General features: G+C 41.5%; 1 protein-coding gene and 1 long non-coding RNA gene across 2 annotated transcripts; one reads left to right on the forward strand and one right to left on the reverse strand.

Annotated features, from left to right (window-relative positions):
- Positions 1-21,328: 21,328 nt before the first annotated feature.
- LOC122046266 (beta-glucosidase BoGH3B-like) lies at positions 21,329-25,599 on the reverse strand. Its single transcript, XM_042606877.1, has 10 exons — positions 25,458-25,599; positions 24,979-25,340; positions 24,698-24,902; positions 23,444-23,534; positions 23,205-23,350; positions 22,889-23,132; positions 22,702-22,806; positions 22,335-22,517; positions 22,036-22,237; positions 21,329-21,949 (listed from the first exon to the last, which is right to left on the reverse strand). Exons 2-10 carry the CDS (start codon positions 25,202-25,204, stop codon positions 21,420-21,422), a joined length of 1,932 nt encoding a protein of 643 aa, XP_042462811.1. The 5' UTR covers positions 25,205-25,340; positions 25,458-25,599; the 3' UTR covers positions 21,329-21,419.
- LOC122046267 lies at positions 21,809-23,677 on the forward strand. The gene is made up of 4 exons (XR_006130241.1): positions 21,809-21,951; positions 22,025-22,264; positions 22,330-22,549; positions 22,728-23,677. It is a non-coding gene; the product is annotated as an uncharacterized LOC122046267 (long non-coding RNA).
- Positions 25,600-26,040: the final 441 nt, after the last annotated feature.

Below are 26,040 nucleotides of genomic sequence, written 5' to 3' on the forward strand. Positions count from 1 at the left end.
AAGGCGCTGTAGGATCGCTAAGGAACACTCGCGATGGTTATATCGCGGGTAGGGGCGCTGCCCCTGACCCCGCAAGGGGCTTCGTTCCGCGATTACGCACGAAAACCCGCTAAACGGGACTGCCCAGAATTTTACTCATAAAAATTGTAAAAATTATGGTAAAAATTACAGAAAAATATAGAAAATACATAATTTAGAATTATGTATTATTTTGTAATAGTCATGGCTCAAAAGACCCAAATTGGATTTGAAAATTGTGTTGTAATTCATATTACGGTCTGCGCGCCGTCATTTGTGTTGTGTGTGTTGTATATTTGATACGCGACCTGCGCGTCGTGCCTCTCTTTTTATTCTTGTTGTAAATTAGTTTACACTCGAATGTAACTCGAGTTTCAAAATTGTAATGTACAAAATTGGAGCAGTGGAAGGTCTACTCGAGACGGAGTTACGAGGAGGGTGTGAGCAACACAAGGTGGTCAAAGGGAGGAGCTTGAGAAGTTGTTGACCCTAGGTTGACCATCCGATCTTCTCATTGGCTTGAGAAGATCGTAGTAGGGCCATGACTAATCACAAATAATTTAATTAATTGCTTGTGTGTGTATGTGATGCATTGTAGATTAGTAATTAATTAGTGCCTAACAATTAAATTAGATCTAAATCGTGTACAAGATGCACCCTAACGATTAGATTAAATCTAAATCAAGTATTTGATACACATCGACGATTAGATTAGATTTAAATCGCGTCAACTCGAAATGCCTACCATGTCATGATACCTATCACTACCTCGATCACATGTGTTGTTGAATCTACCAAAGCATAGCAACACATATTATCTTGGTAGGGTATGGAGGGACAATCTTGGTCCCGCCTATCAACGCATGGGTGAGTACAACTCAATTAGATTGAGTAACTAGTTAACTCAATTGGATTGAGTTTAACTATAGGCATTTTCCAATGGTTGGTAGATAGGTCAAAATCACATTTATATTAACTCTTGGGCGTATTAGCCAAAGCTAACTCGAGTTTTAATATAAATGCGGATCTTGATCCTATAAACAAGAATTGCATAGAGATGTAATTGGTAATTAGTTACCTACCGATCATACTAAATCTTGGGTGATTTAGCCAAAGCTAACTCAAGGCATAGTATGATGTAGATCTTGTCCCACTTGAATTATAGAATTCAGTGGAAGCATCATTTAGTTAAATGCCTAATTAAATGATTAAAAAGAATATGATATTTATTTTTTGCATTTTTTGTTGTAGATAACCATAACGTCAAACACGAACACCTTCTCTCTGTGTTCTTTCCTTGACAAGGACAAGCTCAACGGAGCAAATTTCCTGGACTGGTACAGAAATCTGAGAATAGTTCTCACCCAAGAACGTAAACTGTACGTTCTAGAGCAACCCATTTCGGAGGCTCCTCCTGCCATTGCCACGCGAGTAGGCAAAGATGCTTACAAGAAGCATCAAGATGACACATTAGATGTATCATGTCTAATGCTCGCGACCATGAACTCTGAGCTTCAAAAGCAACATGAGTTAATGGGTGCTTATGATATGGTTGAATATCTTCATCAACTATATCAAGGACAAGCGCAACACGAGAGATTTGAGATCTCAAGGGCACTATTTCAGTGCAAGATGTCAGATGGGACTCCCGTAGGCCAATATGTACTCAAAATGATTGGGTACATAGAAAACCTACAGAGGTTGGGATTCCCACTTGCCCAAGAGCTGGCCACTGACCTGATCTTACAATCCTTGCCGGATAGCTATAGTCAATTCGTTCTAAACTACAACATGAACGAAATTGACAAGCCACTGCCCGAACTGCTTAGTATGTTACGAACTGCTGAGCTCAACTCTATTATGATGGTTCGAAACACAAGGGCAAGGGCAAGCCTAAAGGCAAAGGAAAGTCCCAAGCCAAGGGCAAGGCAAGGCATTGAAGCCTAAAGGGGCAGTCAGACCGGGCATTGGAAGAGGAACTGCAAAGTATACTTGGAGGATCTTAAGAAGAAGAGAAGTGAGACTTCCACTTCAGGTATATATGTTATAGAAGTCAATCTATCTATTTCTTCATCATGGGTATTAGATACCGGATGTGCTTCTCACATTTGTACTAATGTGAAAGCATTGAGAAATAGCAGTGGATTACGCGTAGACAACGGAGCACGTGTTGCTGCTATTGCTGTAGGGACTTATTTTCTATCTCTGCCCTCTGGGCTTGTATTAGAATTAGATGAATGTTGTTATGTGTCTGCTTTAACTAAGAACATAATTTCAGTTTCTTGTTTGGACAAGAAAGGGTTCTCTTTTATAATAAAGGACAAATGTTGTTCTGTTTATTTAAAAGATATGTTCTATTGTAGTGCACCTCTGATGAACGGACTCTATATTCTAGACCTTGAGAGTCCTATCTATAACATAAATACCAAGAGGTTCAAGTCAAATGACATGAACCAAACCTATCTCTGGCACTGTCGCTTAGGTCATATAAATGACAAGCGCGCTTATCCCAGCTCCATAAGGATGGTTTGCTGGACTCATTTGATTTTGAATCTTATGAGACGTGCGAGTCATGCCTACTAGGCAAGATGACCAAGACTCCCTTTAGTGGGCACAGCGAAAGAGCGACTGATTTGTTAGAACTTATACATAGTGATGTATGTGGCCCTTTTAATGTCGCTGCTAGAGACGGTTATAGGTACTTCATCACATTTACTAATGACTTCAGTAGATATGGTTATGTGTACTTGATGACACATAAGTCAGAATCCTTTGAAAAGTTCAAAGAATTCAAGAATGAAGTACAGAACTAGCTTGGCAAGAGTATTAAGATACTTCAATCAGATCGAGGTGGAGAATACCTTAGCCATGAGTTTCGTGACTATCTAGCTGAGTGTGGGATTCTATCCCAACTCACTCCTCCTGAAACACCACAGTGGAATGGTGTATCCGAAAGGCAGAATCGTATCCTATTAGATATGGTACGGTCTATGATGAGTCACACAGATCTTCCTATATCACTGTGGGGCTTTGCTCTAGACATGACAGCTTTTATACTCAACCGAGTTTCATCCAAGGCTATGATAAAGACACCATATAGGATATGGACTCGGAGAGATGCCCAGGTGTCTTTTATGAGGATTTGGGGTTATGAGACTTACGTTAGACATAAAGTCTCAGACAAACTGGGACCCAAATCTGATAAGTGCTATTTCATTGGATATCCCAAGGAAACTAAGGGATATTACTTCTACATTCCCAGTCAGTACAAGGTAGTTGTGGCAAAGACTGGGATCTTTCTAGAAAGGGACTTTGTTTCTAGAAAGACTAGTGGGAGTACGTTCGATCTTGAAGAAGTTCAAGATGCGAACAATAGCACTGAAGCCTCGATGGAAGTTGAACTGGAACCACAAAGTGTTGTGGATGATGTTGTTCCACAAGGAGTTGAGGAACAACAACCAGTTCAAGTAGACATACCTCTTCGTAGGTCTGATAGGGTACAATTTCAGCCTGAGAGATACTCATTTCTCTTGTCTGATTATGATGACATTGTGCTCATAGAGGATGAGCCTACCACCTATCAGGAAGCTGTGATGAGACCAGATTCCAAGAAATAGCTAGAGGCCATGAGATCCGAAATGGAATCCATGTACACCAACCAAGTATGGACTTTGGTTGATCCACTTGAAGGGGTAAAACTCATTGGGTGTAAGTGGGTCTTTAAGAGAAAGACTGACATGGATGGACTTATCTATAAGGGTCGCTTGGTAGCTAAAGGTTTCAAGCAGATTCAAGGTATTGACTATGATGAAACCTTTTCTCCAGTAGCGATTTTTAAGTCCATTCGGATCATGCTTGCTATTGCAGCATACCATGACTATGAGATATGGCAGATAGATGTCAAAACTGTTAGGATCGTTCGTACTCGGCTAGAGAGGGGGGGTGTGAATAGCCGCCCCAAATCACTCGTTTCTTCCTACAATTCGTTAGCGCAGCGGAAAAATAAACTAGAAACGAAAGGAAGAATATCAAACCTTAACACAGCGATGTACGAGGTTCGGAGATGATGCTCCTACTTCTCGGCGTGTCCGTAAGGTGGACGAGCCCTATCAATCCGTCGGTGGATGAGTCCCCGGAGAACCGGCTAATATAAACTCCTTCGGGGTGGAGAAACCTCACCACAATCTTTGCAACAGCAATAAGGAGTACAAGAAGAACAAGAACACAAGAACAACAGAAATGTAAAAACACTTGCTTGCCTCTTGTTGTCGATTGGAACCCAGATGAAACAGCAGCTTCTAGGATCCAAACTCAGCTAGAAAACCAGCAAGAAACTCACACAGAGCTTCAGCACAATGAGAGCTCAGCAAAGCTCTAATCGCAGTAATCAGGAAGAAGAAGAAGAGTTTGCACCAAAGCCTTGATCTCCTTTTATAACCTGCGAACCTGCACAGCGAAGACAGAAGCCAGCGGAGAAGACGGAGCGACCCGTTGTGACTCAACGGTCGAATCGTGGACCGATCAGGCTCCACCCTGATCGGTCCAGGACCCTTCTGATCGGTCTCGGGGACCGATCAGGCTCTGGGCTGATCGGTCCCTAGACCGATCAGAATGCTTCACAGAAAGTTGCCCAACTTTCTGTCCGTTTCCTGATCGGTCTGTGGACCGATCAGGCCACAGCTGGATCGGTCCACAGACCGATCCCACCTCTCTCGGCTGCGTCTCTGATCGGTCGTGGAGACCGATCAGGCTTCATGCTGATCGGTCCCCAGACCGATTAGTAAGCTCACAGAACTACGCTTTGCCTTCTGTTTGTTATCTGATCGGTCACCAGATCGATCAGATACACAAACGTATCGCTGGATCGGTCTGCAGACCGATCCAGAGCTTGGTTTTTGCCCAAACCAAGTCCCAAACCTTCCAAACCAATATCCGGTCAACCTTGACCTATTGGTACATCATGCTTAGCATCCGGTCACTCCTTTGACCTGCTAAGACTCCCCACCAAGTGTCCGGTCAATCCCTTTGACCCACTTGGGCTTTCCTCTTCGTGCCAAGTATCCGGTCACTCCTATGACCTACTTGGACTTCCCATCACCGGATGTCCGATCCCTGACCCATCCAGGATTTCACCTAGTGTCTTCACCTTCAGGACTTTCACCTAGCATCCTTGACTCTAGGATTCGCCCAACATCCTCGCCCACTAGGACTTTGCCTAATCCCCCGGACCAAGACTTTCCATTGCCTAATCACAACTGGGACTTTCCACCCGCCTAACCTCAACTAGGACTTTCCTTTCACTTAACATCACTTGTCTCCACACTTGGACTTTTCGCGTGCCAAGCTCCCTGCTTGGACTTTTCCAGTGCCAAGTCTCCATACTTGGACTTTTCGCGTGCCAAGCTCCCTGCTTGGACTTTCCCAGTGCCAAGTCTCCATACTTGGACTTTTCAGGTCAACCAGGTCAATCCTTGACCTAGGGTTGGACCAATAATCTCCCAACCATCTATTCTTGTCTCACATCAAGAATAGAACTCTCTCACGAGTGTCAAACATCAACATGCAACTCAACTAGGTCAACCTTGACCTAAGGTTGCACCGACAATCTTCCCAAGTCAAACATCAAAATACAACTCGAGTCAAGTCACCTCGAGTCGGGTCAACCAGGTCAACCTTGACCTAAGGTTGCACCAATAATCTCCCCCTTTTTGATGTTTGACAAAACCCATAATCAAGTTAGGTTAACCTGATAACCTAACTTAGGTTTTCCAACCATCTTCCAATGTCCAATGTTCTTTCCTTGAACATTCTCTGGACATTCTCCCCTTAGGTTAACCCGATAACCTAACTTGGGTTCTCCAATAATTCTTCCCCTTTTTGACACACATCAAAAAGAATTCCAATGTTCTTCCTTGAACATTCCTTGACATTCTTCCCCTAGCTTAGGTTAACCCGATAACCTAACTTGGGTTTTCCAATAACTCTCCAATGAACACTCTTCCCTTTTTGACACACATCAAAAAGAAAAAGGAGGGTATCAAGGTCAAGAGTTTCTTCCTAATGAAAGTCCCATACCTTTCATTGAAACTCTTAATTTCCCCCTTGATACTAAACTCAACAATCAACTTAGTGATAATCCCATATCACTAATCCTCAAAAGTCTTAAGGAGTAAAAACTCCCCCTAAAAGTCAACTCCCCCTTGACAATTAGGTAAAACTCCCCCTAAAGGTTAACTCCCCCTTGACCATTCCACCAACAATGTCTTGGAGAGTTTCAAACATTTGGAAATCCAAAAACACCACTTCCATAACTGAAACTTCAGACAACAGCTGAAAAATCAGAAATTCGGCACGCCCTGATCGGTCCCCAGACCGATCAGCCCTTCACCAGATCGCACTCGTGCTACTGGATCTCACTGGATCGGTCTGCAGACCGATCCACAATACTCTGGATCGGTCCGCAGACCGATCAGATCTTCCCTGGATCGGTCCCCGGACCGATCTAGCCACTGAAATCAGAGATTTCTGATTTTCTCTCCGGGAGAAGTTCAGAAACTCACAGAAAATTACAGAAAATTCCAAAAATTACGAAACTTTGAGGATACATTCCTCATATCATACACTATCAAGGAAAAATAGTTTTCTATGAAAATAGTTTCCATTTTTCAATCTTGATACAAAGTTCAAAAACTTTGAAATAGTTCAAGTTTAACTCAACTTTGTATCACAATGTTCAATGATGAATGCTATCACTAGGAAAGCTTCATCAAGGTTTTTCAAATCAATTTTAAAATGCTTTTAAAACCATTTGAATTTAGGACCATAATCTTAGGGCTAGATGTACATAACTTGTACACAAGCTTTCCCTATGATCCTTAATTTCTTGAATTAGGGTCATCTAGGTACAAGGACAATGCACCTTGATCCTAACTCATGATCCTAATATCTCACACACATCTAAGGTGTATCAAACCACATTCAAGTCAATTTGATGTGAGATATGGATTAAGGTCAACTTAGGCTAAGTTCTCATGCATTTTCTAAACACCAATTTGATCTCAATATCAAATTATATGTTTGTCCTTAAATCAATTTCATTGATTATAATGCAAGAGATGATGACATGGCATATAATGATATCATAAGTAAAAACCTGTGCCAATGTCATGATGTCATGGGCATAAAGTTTGAAAACTTAAATAAAGCATGACATATAAACTAGCCTAAGCATTATCATGACATTTCAAATGATAATAAAACTAAACATGATGTCATGACATGTGAGGGCAAACAATCATGGCAAGATTTAGCATAAATAAATATACCTAGATTACCTATCTAAGTATCCTTAATCACTTTGCTAACCTAAAATTTAACCTTGATTGCCCTAAAATGCCAAAATCCTAATTTTGACACTTCTTGAACTCTAGATTAATTCATGTCATTTAAAGATCAAATTTACCCTCAAAACTTTGCATGTTTCATTTTTCCTCGAGAGTTCTCTAGATTTTCCCAAATTGTGCCAATTAAAGTCATTCTTTTCCATAATGGCACATTTTACTCTTCCAAGGAGTAAATGATAATTCCATTTCATTTTCAAAGGTTCACAAAACCTTGAAAATGCTCCTTGAGTGTCAATTTCCTCAAAGTTGGGTTAACTACCCTTCTAATCGGAGTTGACACTCTCTAACCCATCTATGGGGTAGAGAAGATGCTCCTAGGAACCCAATACCTATTTGAGCTCATTGGGTTCACTAAACATTCACTAGGGATGACTTCCCTAGCAACCCTCCTAATGACCCTCTTAGGCTTTGAAGCCTTGGTCATTTGAGTCTCATCAAGGTCAACTATAGGGGTGACTCCCCTTGTAACCTTGGTAATGGTCTTCCTAGCCCTAGGTTTTGTTCCATAATCGAATGGAACATTGTGGTAAGTGGGCTTGACCACTTGGGACTTAGATTTGTGACCCAAATCTTTCTTGTCCTGGGACTTTTGACCCTTAGGCCCTAGAGTTGACTTCTCTAAATTTTTAAGGGCCTTTTCTAGGGTATCAAGCCTTGACCTCAAGACTTGATTCTCCTTTTCTAATACCTCAAGTTTTGATTTGTCATTCTTTCTTGAGGTGTTCCTAGGCATGTGTCTAGTTGATTTAAGATTTCTACCTAGATTTTCCTTAGCCTTAGATGAGTTAATTCTAGGGTTGGCTTTCCTAGTGTTATCCTTATCTAGGCTCACATGTTTGGCACCTAAGCATGTGTATCGATTTCCATAATTAACATGCTTATCATTCTTGACAATAGCAATAAGGCTACTAGCATGCATCCTACAAGAATTGCAAGAATGTGCCTTAGAGATTACCTTAGGGTTTGCCCTAGCTCCCCCTATACATGTGCTCGATCTCTTGTGCTTGTGAGATTGCCTCCCTCTCGGACATTGGCTCCGATAATGTCCCCTTCGCTTGCATTGGAAGCACACCACGTGCTCCTTGCCCTTGCGTGTTGGGACTCCGGCTTCCTTGACCTTTGGTGCCGGTGGAGTCTTTCTAACCCTCTTTGGACATTTACTCTTGTAATGTCCATACTCCCTACACTCAAAGCACATTATGTGTAATTTATTTGAAATTGAAATGCTTGAGTTACCTAGGGTTGAGGTGGGATGTATGCTTTCTTCTTCATCCCTTCCGGAGATAGAAGCTTCTTCCTCTTGCTCCATTCTTGAAGAAGAACTCTCCTCCTCTTCTTCCTTAGATGTTGAGTAGCCCTCAACTTCTAATTCCTCTTCTCCATGATGTGAGCTACTTGGCTCACTTGACTCCTCTTCATGGCTTGAAGTGGAGTTCCCCTCATGGAACTTAGCCAAGTTGTTCCACAACTCCTTTGCATTGTTGTATCCATCTATCCTACACAATATATCGTTAGGTAATGAGAATTCAAATATTTTCATTACCTCGTCGTTGATTGTGGATTGGTGGATTTGCTCCTTCGTCCACTTCTTCTTCTCAAGAGGTTTTCCTTCTTTATCCATCGGAAGAGTGAAACCTAATTGTACACAAGTCCAATTTTCAATGTTAGTCATAAGGAAATACTTCATCCTTACCTTCCAATACGCGAAGTCGTCGCGATCGTAGAAGGGTGGAATGGTGATGTCTTCTCCGAGTTGATCCATCTCTAGCTTGTGCTCCCTCGGGTGTTAATCCGGCGAAGAGCGACCTCGCTCTGATACCACTTGTTAGGATCGTTCGTACTGAGAGGGGGGGGTGTGAATAGCCGCCCCAAATCACTCGTTTCTTCCTACAATTCGTTAGCGCAGCGGAAAAATAAACTAGAAACGAAAGGAAGAATATCAAACCTTAACACAGCGATGTACGAGGTTCGGAGATGATGCTCCTACTTCTCGGCGTGTCCGTAAGGTGGACGAGCCCTATCAATCCGTCGGTGGATGAGTCCCCGGAGAACCGGCTAATATAAACTCCTTCGGGGTGGAGAAACCTCACCACAATCTTTGCAACAGCAATAAGGAGTACAAGAAGAACAAGAACACAAGAACAACAGGAATGTAAAAACACTTGCTTGCCTCTTGTTGTCGATTGGAACCCAGATGAAACAGCAACTTCTAGATCCAAACTCAGCTAGAAAACCAGCAGGAAACTCACGCAGAGCTTCAGCACAATGAGAGCTCAGCAAAGCTCTAATCGCAGTAATCAGAAAGAAGAAAACAGTTGCACCAAAGCCTTGATCGCCTTTTATAACCTGCGAACCTGCACAACGAAGACAGAAGCCAGCGGAGAAGACGGAGCGACCCGTTGTGACTCAACGGTCGAATCGTGGACCGATCAGGCTCCACCCTGATCGGTCCAGGACCCTTCTGATCGGTCTCGGGGACCGATCAGGCTCTGGGCTGATCGGTCCCTAGACCGATCAGAATGCTTCACAGAAAGTTGCCCAACTTTCTGTCCGTTTCCTGATCGATCGGTCCACAGACCGATCCCACCTCTCTCGGCTGCGTCTCTGATCGGTCGTGGAGACCGATCAGGCTTCATGCTGATCGGTCCCCAGACCGATCAGTAAGCTTACAGAACCGATGATCACCTTCTGTTTGTCATCTGATCGGTCACTAGATCGATCAGATACACAAACGTATCACTGGATCGGTCTGCAGACCGATCCAGAGTTTGGTTTTTGCCCAAACCAAGTCCCAAACCTTCCAAACCAATATCCGGTCAACCTTGACCTATTGGTACATCATGCTTAGCATCCGGTCACTCCTTTGACCTGCTAAGACTCCCCACCAAGTGTCCGGTCAATCCCTTTGACCCACTTGGGCTTTCCTCTTCGTGCCAAGTATCCGGTCACTCCTATGACCTACTTGGACTTCCCATCACCAGATGTCCGATCACCCTTGATCCATCTGGATTTTCCCTTGCCCGGCTTCACTCACCAGGACTTTCACCTAGCTTCACTCACTAGGGTTTTCACCTGGCTTCACTCACCAGGATTTCCAATCTGCCCGGCTTCACTCACCAGGACTTTCCAACTGCCTGGCTTCACTCACCAGGACTTTCCACACTGCCTAACATCCCAGTTAGGACTTTCCCACTTGCCAAGCTCCCTGCTTGGACTTTTCCCGTGCCAAGCTCCCTGCTTGGACTTTTCCAGTGCCAAGCTCCCTGCTTGGACTTTTCCAGTGCCAAGTCTCCATACTTGGACTTTTCGCGTGCCAAGCTCCCTGCTTGGACTTTCCCAGTGCCAAGTCTCCATACTTGGACTTTTCAGGTCAACCAGGTCAATCCTTGACCTAGGGTTGGACCAATAATCTCCCAACCATCTATTCTTGTCTCACATCAAGAATAGAACTCTCTCACGAGTGTCAAACATCAACATGCAACTCAACTAGGTCAACCTTGACCTAAGGTTGCACCGACAATCTTCCCAAGTCAAACATCAAAATACAACTCGAGTCAAGTCACCTCGAGTCGGGTCAACCAGGTCAACCTTGACCTAAGGTTGCACCAACAAAAACCGCGTTTCTGAATGGAAACCTGCTCGAGGATGTGTACATGACACAACCTGAGGGTTTTGTAGATCCACAGCATACTAGCAAAGTATGCAAGCTGCATAGGTCCATTTATGGACTGAAGCAAGCTTCTCGGAGCTGGAATCTTCGATTCGATGATGCAATCAAATAGTTTGGTTTCATCAAGAACGAAGATGAGCTTTGTGTCTACAAGAAGGTTGTAGAGAACATAGTTGTCTTCCTCATTTTGTTTGTGGATGACATATTTCTCATTGGGAAGGACATCCCTTTGCTACAGTCTGTCAAGACTTGACTAGGGAATTGTTTTTCAATGAAGGACCTAGGTGAAGCATCCCGCATTCTAGGCATACAGATCTATAGAGATAGATCTAAAAGGTTGCTTGGCCTAAGTCAGAGTACATATATTGACAAGGTACTCCTACGGTTTGCCATGCAGAACTCCATTTCTGCATGTCACATGGCGTGAGTCTTCGAAGACTCAAGGTACCTCTTCTAGAGAGAGAGACCGCATGGATCAGATCCCTTATGCCTCGACCATAGGATCTATCATTTACGTCATGCTATGTACTCGTCACGATGTCTCGTATGCTTTGAGCATAACGAGCAGATACCAGTGGATAATAGCCAAGAATATTCTTAAGTACTTAAGAAGGACTAAAGAATATTTCTTGATATATGGGGCGATGACGATCTAGCCGTAAAGGGTTATGATGATGCCAACTTCCAGACCGACCAGGATGATTATCGATCGCAGTCACAGAGGCCGAGTATATTGCTGCATCAGAAGTAGCAAAGGAGGCAGTTTGGATTCGCAAGTTCATCACTGAACTTGAGGTGGTTCCTAGCATCGCTGACCCTATTGAGCTCTATTGTAACAACAATGGAGCTATAGCACAGGCTAAGGAACCTCGCTCACACCAGTGGACCAAACACATACTACGACGCTTCCATCTCATTCGAGAGATCATCGATAGAGAAGATGTGAAGATTTGCAGAGTACCCACAGAGGCTAACATCGCAGATCCCTTGACCAAGGCTTTGGCACAGAGAAAGCATGATGGTCACACTAGGTCATTAGGCCTTAGAGCCTGTTGGTTGCTACTCGGAAAACCTAGAGGTTCCACTGTACAAAAATTTTGTACAAAGGTCTGAACCTTTTCCTAGCTACCATGTGTTCTTTTAAATTAAATTTTGGATCGCCCGCGGAACTTAACACGTTTGATCTAAAACTTAATCTATTTGTTCTTTAAGGTTTAGACTTGGATCTCCTGCGGAACTTAACACGTTTGATCCAAATCACCTAAGTTATTAATTCCATTAAATATTAATTTCCATAATTGGTTCCCAGTACTGACGTGGCGAGGCACATGACCTTCTTGGATATGGGAACAACCACCACCAACTAGACAAAACCTTTTATGGAAAGCTAATATTTAATTTCCTAAAATAACTTTAGGTCAACCAAAAAGAACAATCAAATCACAAGGAAAAGAAAAATAAAAGAACACAACTTTGAAAAACATATTCAAAATACTAGAATCGTAAGCCTCTTGTATTTGGTATTATTTCCATAAATAACTAGCATGATGCGGAAAGGAAAAATTACTAGTTATACCTTCTAAAAAGACCTCTTGATCTTCGTATTCCTCTTCTAACCTCGGACGTTGTGTGGGCAGCGATCTTCGAGATGAGAACCACCAAGCACCTTCTTCTTCCTTGCAAGTTTCGACCACCACAATTCTCCAAGAGAAGTAGAGGTCCGGCCACCACCACCAAGCTCCAAGGGATGCAAGAAACAAAACCACCTTTCTCTCCTTCTCCTAGCTAGAACCGGCCACCATCAAGAGCTCCAAGAGAGGTTGCCGCCGGCCATAAGAAGAAGAGAAGAGGAAGAAGCTAGGGCCGGCCACCAAGGAGGAAAAGAGAGGAGAAGAATAATAGAGTTGATCACCCGTGAAGGCACCTCTACCCCATCTTTTATAATCCTTGGTCTTGACAAATAAGGAAATTTTAATAAAAAATTCCTTAATTCTTTTGTCATAAAAAAGAAAAATTATTTTAATTAAAAAACAATTTTCTTCTTTTAATAATAATGGCCGGCCACTTCTAATTCCCCAAAACAAGGAAAATTTAATTCACACAAGAATTAAAACTTCCTAATTTATAAAAATTTCTCCAATAATTTTTATCCCTTCATGATTGGTTAATAAAAAGGAAATTTTATAAATTAAAATTCTTCTTCTAAACATGTGGATAATTTCCAAAAGGAAAGTTATCTCTAAAAATTAAAATCTCTTTTCAATCTACAAATAAGGAAAGATATCAAATCTTTTCTTAATCTTTTGTAGAAACTAATAAAAGAGAATATTTAATTTTTAAACTTCTCTTTTAAATTATTATCATGGTCAAAAAGGAAAGTTTTTCTTAAAAATAAAATCTCCTTTCAATCTACAAATAAGGAAAGATTTCAAATCTTTTCTTAATCTTTTGTAGAAAGCTTTAAAAGGAAAGATTTAATTTTTAAACTCTCTTTAAAAACTATGATATCCACATAAGAAATAATTTTAAAAAATCCTTTTTAATATGATGTGGGGCCACCTAAACTTGGGCTCCAAGCTATTGGCCACCACCTTAAGGCCAACCTTTAGGCTTGGCCGGCCCTAAGCTTGAGCTTCAAGCTTGGCTTGGTGTCCCTATTGGTTGGGTAAGAAGGTGGGTATGTGGTGGGTATAAATCTCTATATACAAGAGGCTACGATAGGGACCGAGAGGAGGAATTGGTTTTGGTCTCCGATGAAATTAAGCTTCCCGTGTTGCCCGATCACAACTTAATTCCATCAATAATAATTCATTCCACTAAAGAACTATTATTGAACTACGCACCAATCCCAAATTACATTTTGGGCTCCTTCTTATTATGAGTGTGTTAGTCTCCCTGTGTTTAAGATGTCAAATGTCCACTAATTAAGCGAGTTACTGACAACTCATTTAATTAATATCTTAGTCCAAGAGTAGTACCACTCAACCTTATCGTCATGTCGGACTAAGTCCACCTGCAGGGTTTAACATGACAATCCTTATGAGCTCCTCTTGAGGACATTCTCAACCTAGATCACTAGGACACAGTTTCCTTCTATAATCAACAACACACACTATAAGTGATATCATTTCCCAACTTATCGGGCTTATTGATTTATCGAACTAAATCTCACCCATTGATAAATTAAAGAAATAAATATCAAATATATGTGCTTGTTATTATATTAGGATTAAGAGCACACACTTCCATAATAACTGAGGTCTTTGTTTCTTTATAAAGTCAGTATAAAAGAAACGACCTCTAATGGTCCTACTCAATACACTCTAAGTGTACTAGTGTAATTATATAGTTAAGATAAATTAATACCTAATTACACTACGACCTTCCAATGGTTTGTTCCTTTCCATTATGGTCGTGAGTTACTGTTTATAATTTATAAGGTACTGATAACATGATCCTCTGTGTGTGACACCACACACCATGTTATCTACAATATAAATTAATTGAACAACTACATTTATCATAAATGTAGACATTTGACCAATGTGATTCTTATTTCTAGATAAATGTTTATACCAAAAGCTAGGCTTTTAGTATACACTCTAACAGAGCCTACACTGATTGACACTAGTGCTAGTGGGAGATTGTTAGTTAGAGTCCTAGAGCCAATAATTTGATGATTGTTGTATGGACTCATTATATCATATTCTTATATATAAAGGCATTTGGTTTTGGTTATTATGCTTACTTGTATTGATGCCAAATAAACTAAGTATAATAGCGTCCTTGAGTAGAAGGTTTTTACCTATATCAATCGATTGGTTGAATCGATAGTGAGATGATATAGGGAACACTATTCTTAATCATTCCTAGTTGAGTATTAACATTCAGGGACAATGTTAATGTAATAAGACTAGCATGTAGGTCAACTCGATGACTTGATCTCACAAGTCATGGATATAGAGATATCAAGTTGACACATGGGTATGCATTGGAGAATGTATACTGAATGACCCGCCATGAGAAAGTATCATGGATCGTTATATGAGTGTCATATACTTTCTCATGTGGCTATTAGTATGACTACTAGTCATTGGACCTGAAGTCACCATGGATCCTTATATAAGGAGTTACGTACTTTGACTTCGTCAAACGTCACCCGTAACTGGGTGGACTATAAAGGTAATTACTGGGTATGTAACGAATTATGTAGAGGGATGTGAGTGATGTAGATGGGATCTATCCCTCCTATATGACGGGAGCGACATCGATATTCTTGATAGAGTGAGACCACGAAGTGCATAGCCATGCTCAAATGAGTCAATATGAGATATTGAGCTCATTTGATTGAGTGAGTCTACTCGGAGTTCAAGATTTAGATTGATTAGAGGATGACACGGTCTATGCCTCACATTGATCAATCTAGATGTCTAGGATAGAAGGACAATGTCATATATTGTGAGGAGTCACAATTAGTAGTCACAAGGTGATGTTGGATCTCAACATTCTTTTAACTTGGGTAATAATAATGTGTTGCTAGATACCGCTCATTACTTATACTTCTAAATGGATTTAGGAGCATTGCCAACGTTATAAGAACCTATAGGGTCACACACAAAGGACAATTAGATGGAGATTAAGTTCATATGATGAACCAAGAGGATTAGATTCATGTGATGAATCAAATTGGATTAAGAGTAATCCTAATTGAACTAATTGAGTTGGACTCAATTTGATTCATGTGTTCAATAAGTCTAATTTAGATTATGACTCATTGAATCAATTTAATTAAATGAATTAGATTCATTATATTAAATTGGCTTGAATCAAATGGTTAGATTAGATCAACCAAGGGAGAGAAGTGGTCAAATTTGACTTGACTTAAGTAGGAATATGAAGAGTCAAGTTTTGACTTGACTTTGACTTGACTAATGCCACATCATCAAGGCTTCTTTATTTGGTCAAGTTTGACTTGACCAAATGCCACCTCATGGGAGTTACCAAGAGTTGTGACTCTTGATATTCCATGGGAGTTACAAGCCATAATGTGGCCGGCCACTTAAGGATGAATTTTTTTTTTTTCATTCAAGTGAATTCATTCCATCTTCTTCCTCAAGCTCTTCTCTTCTCTCCCTCTCCTCCCTTGGCCGAACCACTTAAGGTGCTAGCACACCTTTGTTTGGTCTTCTCCACCTAGTTTGTTCGTGTGGATACGCATAGAGGATCGTACACTTGACGATCTCGAGATCCGGCGAACCTTTGGACGAGCGGGATTGCGAAGGGCATCGCATCAAGGGTAAAATCTCTCAACCATGTAGTTCTAGTGTAGATCTAGAGGTAAGAAACTCGTACTCGAAATTTTACGAAACTATTTTACTTCGCACCGATCCGGTGGCTTGGGGTTCGGGGTTTCCGCAACGCAAAAAGGCAGTTTTTGCGGCCCGAAAAACCCAACATCTACTTGGAAACCTCCACTCAACTAGCTAGTTTAAAGTACCATATCCACAAGATACCGACTGAAGGAATTTTGTATATGTTTGGGCTAAGTCCCATACGCAGTCGACTATGCGACAGCTTCGGTGAGACACTTCTCATCGTTATAGTTGTTGAATCTAATTGATTTCTTTTTCTATTTTGTAGCTAAAATTGTGTGGAGAGCCTTGCTGAGTGATTGCACTAAATTGACTGACGAAGAAATCAAGGCTCATGTTGAAGTAGAGTTGGCGAGCCATGACTTATTGCCGATCGACCCATTTGAGGAGCCGACTGACGAAGAAGACTTAAGCTGAGTCGTTGGGAGCGACGTCACCGCCAACACTGAGGAATTACCACCTCCTCGGCCTTCCATGGTGCCAATCGTGGTTCCCTCCGAATCCACTATATCTGCTGAGCCATTGATCCACCTCCAACACCGCTAGAGATGTCAAGTGAACACGCTAGTCTGCTCGGCTATGCCTTTACAAAAGCTCCATCTGATTGAGATGAGAGCTCCACTTCAGTGATCCTGGAAGTTGCAGCCGATCGACCCACTCCAGCTTTCTTCGACCACAAGCCTTCACTTTCTGTTATGTCGATTGAAGCTGTTCTAACACAGCCGATCTCCTTTTTGCTGCCACCCCCAGTCCAGTCGACACCACTTATCTCTAATATACACTCAACAGCTTCCTCTAAGTCCCAGACCAAATCCAACTTAGAACCCATCAACTTAGGCAAACATAGGCAAATCACGGTCATCCTCAAGCTGCACGCTCAGGCGTTGGTCCTAGAGCACAAAATTAGAATCTAAGGCCCCTGGCCTAAACCTGGGCAGATGCCTAAGCCTGAGCGACGATGATCTCACCATAGGAGTTAGTTGATCGATTTAGTCAACACTCCATCGGGGTAAGCTTACCTGGCACTAAAACACTTATGTTTTTCTATCTGATTAAACTAACCATCCCTTTACTTTGATAGTTTTGGGTAGATGGTCTGCCCATGTATCAAAGATTGACCCAGTTGAGCCACGAACATAAGCTCTGGCAGGACTTACTCCTTGGGTGGGGTGGCAAGCACATCCCAAACCTCGGCGGAGCGGTTGTCTATAGAGGTGGCTCAGTTAAAAATGGAACTAAATAGCCAGTAAGAGCAGCTTTTGAGGTCCGAATGGTCGCTCAACTTGGAGAAAGAGAAAAATCATGACTAAGCCGTCCAACCCGAGAAGTTGCTGAAATAAGCCTCCAATAATGAGTCGCGAATGCACTCGACCAACACCAGAATGCTCGGGGCCATCTAGGACTTGGACCTTAAAAATAAAGAGGCTCGAGCTTTCGCCAAGAAGTTGGAGGAAATCGAGACAACTCTTATTTCCAAATAAGTTAGCCGAACGACCGAACAAACTACACAGGAGCTTTAGCTTGGGGAGCATCAACGTGTCCTTAATGAGAACGATGCCGAGCTGGAGGCTCTGAAGGCTAAACTAGCAGCTTCAAAGCTGACTTTGCCAAGTATAAAGAAGGAGAGCCTGATCGGGTAGAAGCATTTAGAGTCAACTATTTGCACTCTAAAGATTTCAACCAAATGCTAGCCGATCGGACCAACAAAATATTCAACTATGTCATAGACGAGACAGTTAAACAACTAAGGGAGGAGGGGTATCTGACCAACGATGTCCCCAAAAATTTCATCAAGAACCAAAAGATCTTCGAGGGCATTCTACTGAACCAATCCCTGACTTTGCTGATATTCTTCTTAAGCTAATTTCTAATGAATGTAAAAAACTTAACAACTAATGTTGCTTGGTTATGTATATTTTCTGTTATGAATTGAATGCCTTCTGCGTTAGATGTTTCCTCATTTTGCATGGCCTTTTCTTTTATTTAACTTAGCATTATTTGCTCATACTTCTTTTGTAAATAGTATTTGAACATCCGCCCACTCAGATAAGGATCACTAGGACCCTATGCGAGGGACTTTGAATGATAGCTCCACGATTGAAGCGCCCAGGAAGAATCAAGGATCACTTGTTGTTATGTACTTCCACTACGTATGCGTGAGGGCAAGCTCATTTATAACTCAGTTGATTGGTTTGAGAGTCTGAGACTTAATCATGAGAGAAATCTCACTTATAACTCGGTCGAATAGCTCGAGAGTCTGAGATTTGATCGTGAGAGCAAACTCACTTATGACTCGGCCAAACGGCTCGAGAGCCTAGGACTTGGTCGTGTGAGAAAGCTCACTTATAACTCGGCTAAATGGCTCGAGAGTCTGAGACTTGGTCATGAGAGCATACCTAGGCTGGATGGAAGCCTTGTGCGGATCAGGCTTAGGTCGAATACGTAGAGGACACGCTCCAACAACAACTTGTGGATATGATATTTCTGACCGACCAAGCTGGAAGCTGCATGGAGGTAGTCTGAGCGGCTCTTGTACTTCTTGAGCTCGGGAGTGTTCGACACCTCTAATTGCCACCTCGTCGGGAAGTCCGGCCGCTCAGGAAAGCGAACAAAGAAGTAGTAGTCCTTCCAATGCTTGTTGGAAGACGACATATTATCGAAGAAAACTATGCTCACTCGGGCCTGGAAGAGAAAAGTCCATGACTTGGACAATTTGAGATAGTAGAAATAATGGAAGAGTCGAGGAGTAAGAGGAATACCGTGCAGGCGGAACAGAACAACAACCCCGCACAACAGCCTAAAAGAGTTTGACACTAGTTGATGGAGAGAAATATGAAAATATTTATAAACGGCAGAGAAGAAAGGGTGGATCGGGAACCATTGACCGGCGGTAAATTGGTCCCTAAAGAAGTATACAAAGCCCAAAGTGGGCTAGTTCGAGCAGTCAAAAGCCGAAGGAAGAACGATTTGATAATCGGAGGGAATTTCAAAGGTAGCTCTCAAACTTTCAGCATCGCCTCCGTTGAACCTGGACTCGATGGACGTGTACCAGAGCCCAGGGAAGGAGACGGGAGGTTGAGAGGAGTTTGCTATTGGAAATAAACGTTGACAAGAAACAACGAAGAAGTTCGATTGAAAGAAAGGACGCTAAGAACAACGAACATATCCGGTTGAAGGGTACAAAAATCTTACTAGAGAGATTGCTACGATCGTCGGAAAGGAAGAAGAACGCAGTGTTGCTGGAAAATTTGAAGACGAAGACGCAGAGTGAGGAAGATGACAATGCACGTGAGGTTTATAAACCTTGCGACTTATCGACCTCAGCCGTCTGATCCAAAGCTATGGAAACCTAGAAGTAGATCCCACGTTGGTTTTGAAAAGACGCACGCCTCGTTGCAAGAGAATATCCGCTTGTCACATCGAGCGTATTACGATAGTGAGGGGCACGTGCCCTTCGATCACCGGACAACATTTAATGAGTGTAATTAAAATGGTATGGCCACGTGCTCGACCATAATTATCAGGGATTTACACGATCTTCAAGAAATTTGGATGATGTCAGCCAAGACCGAGCTCGCCCGAGGACACGTAAGGAAAAGAAAAACATGCGCCAAATGTTGTTGCTCATCGTCCTGATCGGCGCAAAGAACGAGTCACAGGGCTGAACCCGACAATGGAAAAATGAAGCTGAGCGGCGTTGGCCTATAGACCGATCAGCGATTAAAGACCAAGTACAGTCCGATCGGCCACTGAAACATATGGACCAAACAGACCTTAAAGTCGCCGAAGACACATCTTCTTGTCCAGTCAGTTGGACTTGCAGTCTTATTTGACTAGACTTAAAGGGGAGGCTTGTGATGCGACGGTAAGGAGCAGCCCACCTAGCATGGGTCAACGACCACGGTGGAGGTCAAAGTCAAAAATGTCAACATCAGGACTCAGAGGCTCAACTGCGTCGCCCGAGCAAGAGGGGGTTATATAGGCCGATCGGAGGAACTGCTGTCCGCTCAGGCGTCTGGATGAAGCACCATCTGGTCAGCCTGATCGACAGGTGAGCGAGTCGAGCGGGCCACCCGTTTGGCTCGAGGTATGTCGTTAGTAGTGTAATGAACCGATATATTAAAAGAGCAAAAGACATATACTTAATAAGGGGAAAAGAAATCAAAAGAGAATACTCCATCTATCATTAAATGCGGAGAAGTCAAGATAAAGATGTCTTTTGTCTGCAATTAATATCATTAAACAGAGACATATGAAGGGTCACTAAAATAGGTATAAAAGAGTATGCTAGGGATAAAGAAAGGTAAGGATTGATCTCTGTCCCTATTATTTTCGATTTCTCTTCTTCTGTTTCTAACTTGAGTATCAGAGGGTCAACGTCAGGGATCCCTTCCCTAATTTGATTTGTTTTACAGATAGGAGCAAGGTTTTCATCCAATCAATGGAAGTGACACATCCCTGACTTTCCAACTTCACACCTTCGAACAAGATCAACAACTATGAAAATTGTCACAGCTAATTACTATCCCTGGTTGTGATACATAATAAATATTTTAATTAAATGATACAAGGATTGAGATCATATAAATATATATTAATTTTAAAAAAATAAATTAATAATAAAATTTATTTAAATATAAATAGGGATATAATTGAGAATAAAAATTTAATTATTATTGGGGTCTGATATTTCTATTCATCAACATCAAGATTAAGGTGGGGAAAGTGAGCCGTTAACTTCTCATATGATTAGCTCAATGATCAGTGTTTGTAGTTCATTTTCCTCTTTTTATAAATGATTAGAAGATATTTTTAATATTTCATTCTGATAAAAAATTGTTGTCTTTCTAAATTAAGACTAAATATATTTCAACTTTAGGATTTATTTATTATTTTTACAATATACACATAACTCCAGAAATTTTGATTATTTCCTTCCCTCCTTATTGCAGCGAATCACTTGTAGCTGATCCAAATCCCTTCTTCACCCTCGTCTCCCTCTTTGTTCCTTGACTCCGTCGTCAAGCCGAACCCTAGCGGGAACAAGGGATCGTAGTGCGCGTCTCCGGCGTTCATCGGCAGCTGCTCCACCGACCTGAACCATGTGCTCGGAAGCTTCCCCGTGAATCCGTAGTCGCCGAACAGCACGTCGGCCACCCCCTGACCCTCGGATCCAGGCAGCCAAGCCGCCACCAGGGCGTCGATCGACGCCACGTACGGCTCCACCACCACCGGACGGCCGGTGATCAGAATCACCACGCACTTCACGGAGGAGCCGCACACCGTCTCGATCGTGCTCGGGCCGGGGGCCGCGATGGTGAGGTTGAGGCTGTCGCCGTAGGTCTCGGCGTAAGGGTGCTCCCCGACCACCACGATGGCATAGGCGAAGTCGTTGCTGCTGATGAATTCGGAATTAGGGTTTTCGGAGAAGACCACTTCGGTTGAAGGATCTACTGTGGATCGTATCGCCTCCAGGATTGTGGTGCCTGTGAGTAAGCACAAAGAATCAAATTCAAATTTTTTGTTGTTCTATGATGGAGTGCAGGCTCGGTGTTTGTCAGAATGCGCAAACCAGCTGTGATTCTTCCGCTTCTGCCGTACCACTCGATGGTCCATCCGCCGCATTGGTATCCCAAATTATGGGCGTGGCTGCCTGCAACGAGAACCTTCCCTGCGTTCTTCGGAAGGGGAAGCAGCGGAGCATCCCCGGAGTTCCCGTTCTTCAGTAGCACGAGAGATTTCCTCACAGCTTCCCTCGCCAATTCCCTGTGCTCCTGGTTATGTTGAGCAAATTATACTTGGTGAGCCCCCAAAAAGAACTTTTTTTTTTTTTGTTGTTGTTGATGAAATACTGAATCGAGATCAGTTCACCTTTTTTCCGAGATGATTGGCTACGCTGTGATCAACCATGGGTTTCTCAAACAAACCGAGGATAAATTTCACCCTCAGAATTCTCCTCACAGCATCATCGATTCTGCTCATGGAGATGAAGTTGTTCTTAACAAGAAACGTGAGGTTGCCAACGAACTCAACATACTTTTTTGGAACCATCACCTGCAAAATGATGCAGGAAGAAGCTAAGGAAGGTAGTTACTGACTATATAAGATCATCACTAACTCCCTCTTAAGATTCATTAAGCATGGATTGTCAACATAGGAAAGGAAAGTGTATATGTGATTTTTGACTTATGATTTCTTATGTCGATTTATATACTCTTTGATAAGTATTTACACTAACCATATCGATGCCTGCATTGATTCCAGCTTCAACGGAGTATGTATAATTTGCACCTGGTGGGGTGGTGATCCTGTCAAGTCCCTCCCAGTCTGAGATCACAAATCCCTGGCAGAGTTTCAATCAAGTACCTATCAAACATAGCAACATAGAAGTAAAAAGGGATCAAAGTTGATTCTTGAAAGCATGCCTTGAAGCCAAGCTTGTTCTTGAGGAGGCCCGTGATGAGCTCGCGGTTGGTGTGCATTTTGACACCGTTCCAGCTTGAATAAGAAATCATGATGGTAGAGACGCCCTTGGCAATGGCGTCGTAGTAGGCTGGCATATGGATGTCGAAGAGGCCATTGCGGTCGATGATGGTGTCATTTTCATTGATTCCATTTTGTGTGCCACCATCGCCAACAAAATGCTTGGCACAGGCCGCCACATTGTTCCTGTTCCAAAGTTTTATGTCAATTGTGTGCTAGAAGACCATCAAATTAATCAGTTGGATCGAGAAAACTCACTTTCCAGCAACATAGGGGAAGCCCTTGGTGTAGTTTTGAGGTGCATCTCCTTGTAAACCAAGAATGATGTCAGTCATGTTCTGGACGATCCGGTGATCTTCGCTGTAGCTCTCGAAACACCGACCCCATCTCGGGTCTCTGCAAACCTGATTATTGGACCAAATCAGCAATTAGTGTTGAGGAACAGAGGCAGAGGTGCAAAAGTGACATGGTTTATGGTTTATATTTGGAAACTCTACCGCAATGCACGGCGCAAAGGCATAGGGAATGCCAGTGGCTCTAACCTCCAGTGCAGTTGCTGCACCAATCCTCTTCGCAAGACCAGGATCCCTGCAGATTGCAAGGAAATCAAAATTTGATATGATTGTTTAGAAAAAACATGGCCAAAATTTAAATGGGCTTCCATCATTTATATTTTTATTAGATGGATATCTTATTTTTGATTAAAGTCCAGTACCCCTCTCCTTTTTAAATTGACATGTTCAATATACCATTGCATTAAAATAATAATTCACCTGTGTAGAAGTTAACCATTACTAGAAGTTAACATCTAGTTTTTTAACTAGTAGTTGCTATAATGCATTATGTACCATTTGACCATGTAAAAGCTAACAATTAACTTTTATCATTGTATTACAATAATAATCTTATATTATTTTAATTTTATTTATTTGAATGATAATTTAATTAAAATAATATTTTAATTTATAAAATAAACGATCGAGATTATGACATTTATGATATTTTAAATTAATATTATTTGATCACGATTGATGGTATAGAAATTCGTATTTAACTTTTATAATATGCAAAAGTTAGTTGCTAGTTTCTACTTCGATGATTATATATCATTTTGATTTTCTTTTTTCTGAGTGATAATCTAATCAAAATAATATTTAACAAGTAAACTAAAGGATGAGGACTCCATAATATCCATTACATTTTAAATGAACATAATTTAACTGAAATCAAATTTATAAAAATTAACATGTAACTTTTACAACTTATAACTTTTACAACTTATAATAGCTATATGCTAATTTCTAAGCTAGTTATAGCTTCTATATAACCTTAAATTCAAGGATATTTTTTTAAGAATAAAATTATGAAAAAATAATAATTTCAGTTAGTCTCATTGATTATCCTGGATGATCGGTCCGGTCCACGAAAATTTTTCACTGATCATCAGGATAAATCGAGAAACATACGTGGTGGCTAATCCAGAAATCCAGAATCTTTTGATTGCACCTTCTAGTTGGAAAAAAAATTTCTACAAATAAATTATAATTAGGGATCAAATTATAGATATCTGGATGATAATTTGAATATTCTACCATAGGATTATAGTTCCGGAGACGACGATAAAATTACGAGAGACATACAGAGGAGTGTTGATTTATTTATTTATTTATTTTTAAGAAAAAACAAAGCGCTAATTTGATGTTTGTATTTATTTGAGACGCCAAAACAAGATGTGAAGAACTAGAACTTGCCTTGTGGCTCCAAGACCAATGTTGTGGGGAAATATGGTGGCATTGAAGACATTATTGTTGCCATGAACAGCATCAATTCCATAAATCATTGGAATCCCTAGTCTCGTGGAGATGGAGCCTCTCTGAAACTCATTTATCATGTTGATCCACACTCGTGGAGGAGCCTGAGGAGCAGGCACACTCCCCCCTCCACTTAGCAAACTTCCTGCATCAGATTTTTTTTTGTTTTTTTTCAATTATACAATATATTTTTTTTCCTTCTGAAGAAACTACAAATATACCAATGAAGTAATCCTTCACGATCTGTGGGGTGGCGACCTTTCTGTCAATTTGCATCATCTGTCCAATCTTCTCAGCGAGAGTCATCCTCTTCATCAGATCGCTTATCCTCACTCTCACTGCCTGCGTTGGATCTCTGTACTTAGCGTATTCTGCTCCGGCCATGGCAGCAAAGCATACGAGGAACAGAGCCCCGCAAAGCTTCACCACCAACCCAAGATTCGGCATTCTGGCGAAATTCGACGAGTGTGGGAAAGCTTGAAGAACTGCCTTTGGCCCTTTCTTTTCTGAATTCAGAAAAAGGCTTTCGATGCAGAATCAACCTTTCTCAGTTCTTGATAGCGTCGGTGGCCATTTAATTCACCTGTTTCCATTAAAGTAAAGAAAAAGAGATCATGAAAGGCAGCCCAGATCCATGAAAGGTACATGAAACAAATAATTGTGATTAAAAAGCTACCAACAAAAACAGTGGAGGAAGAACCTGAACTCGCAGGTCGGAGCTCGATCAAATGACATTAATGCCGAAATGGAGCTGAATATCTGAATAACATCTGTCGATGGATGCATGCAGATAAAAAGAATCTGAATGGGAGATGAACTCCGGGTGGATGTTTAAGGAGTGCCTTCCCGAGACAGGGCATTAGGTACGGCACCCTGACAGCGCCAACACGCCACGCGATGTCAAAATTACTAAAAGGCCCCTTCGATTTATCAGAATCACGACAACTCCCATGATTAAAACTTGAATGCCACGTCAAAACTCACAACTAAAAAACCTTTATAATTTATTTACGAATTTACATTATTAATTTCTTTTATGTATTTTAAATTTTACGAGATCAAATTTTATGTCCTTAAATTTTTTTATCCCTATTTTTTTTTACCAATCGGACGAATCAGATTATATCTCAAGAATATCTTGTACATCATAAAAATATTATACACATCTTAAAAATATCATGATACCTTAAAATATAATTTGATTCATCCAATTGTAAAAGACACGGAGACAGAAAAAAAAAAAAAAAAAATCGAGAATAAAAGATTTGATCTGAAATTTCACA

Source organism: Zingiber officinale, chromosome 2B (genome assembly GCF_018446385.1).
Source record: "Zingiber officinale cultivar Zhangliang chromosome 2B, Zo_v1.1, whole genome shotgun sequence".
Lineage (NCBI taxonomy): Eukaryota > Viridiplantae > Streptophyta > Magnoliopsida > Zingiberales > Zingiberaceae > Zingiber > Zingiber officinale.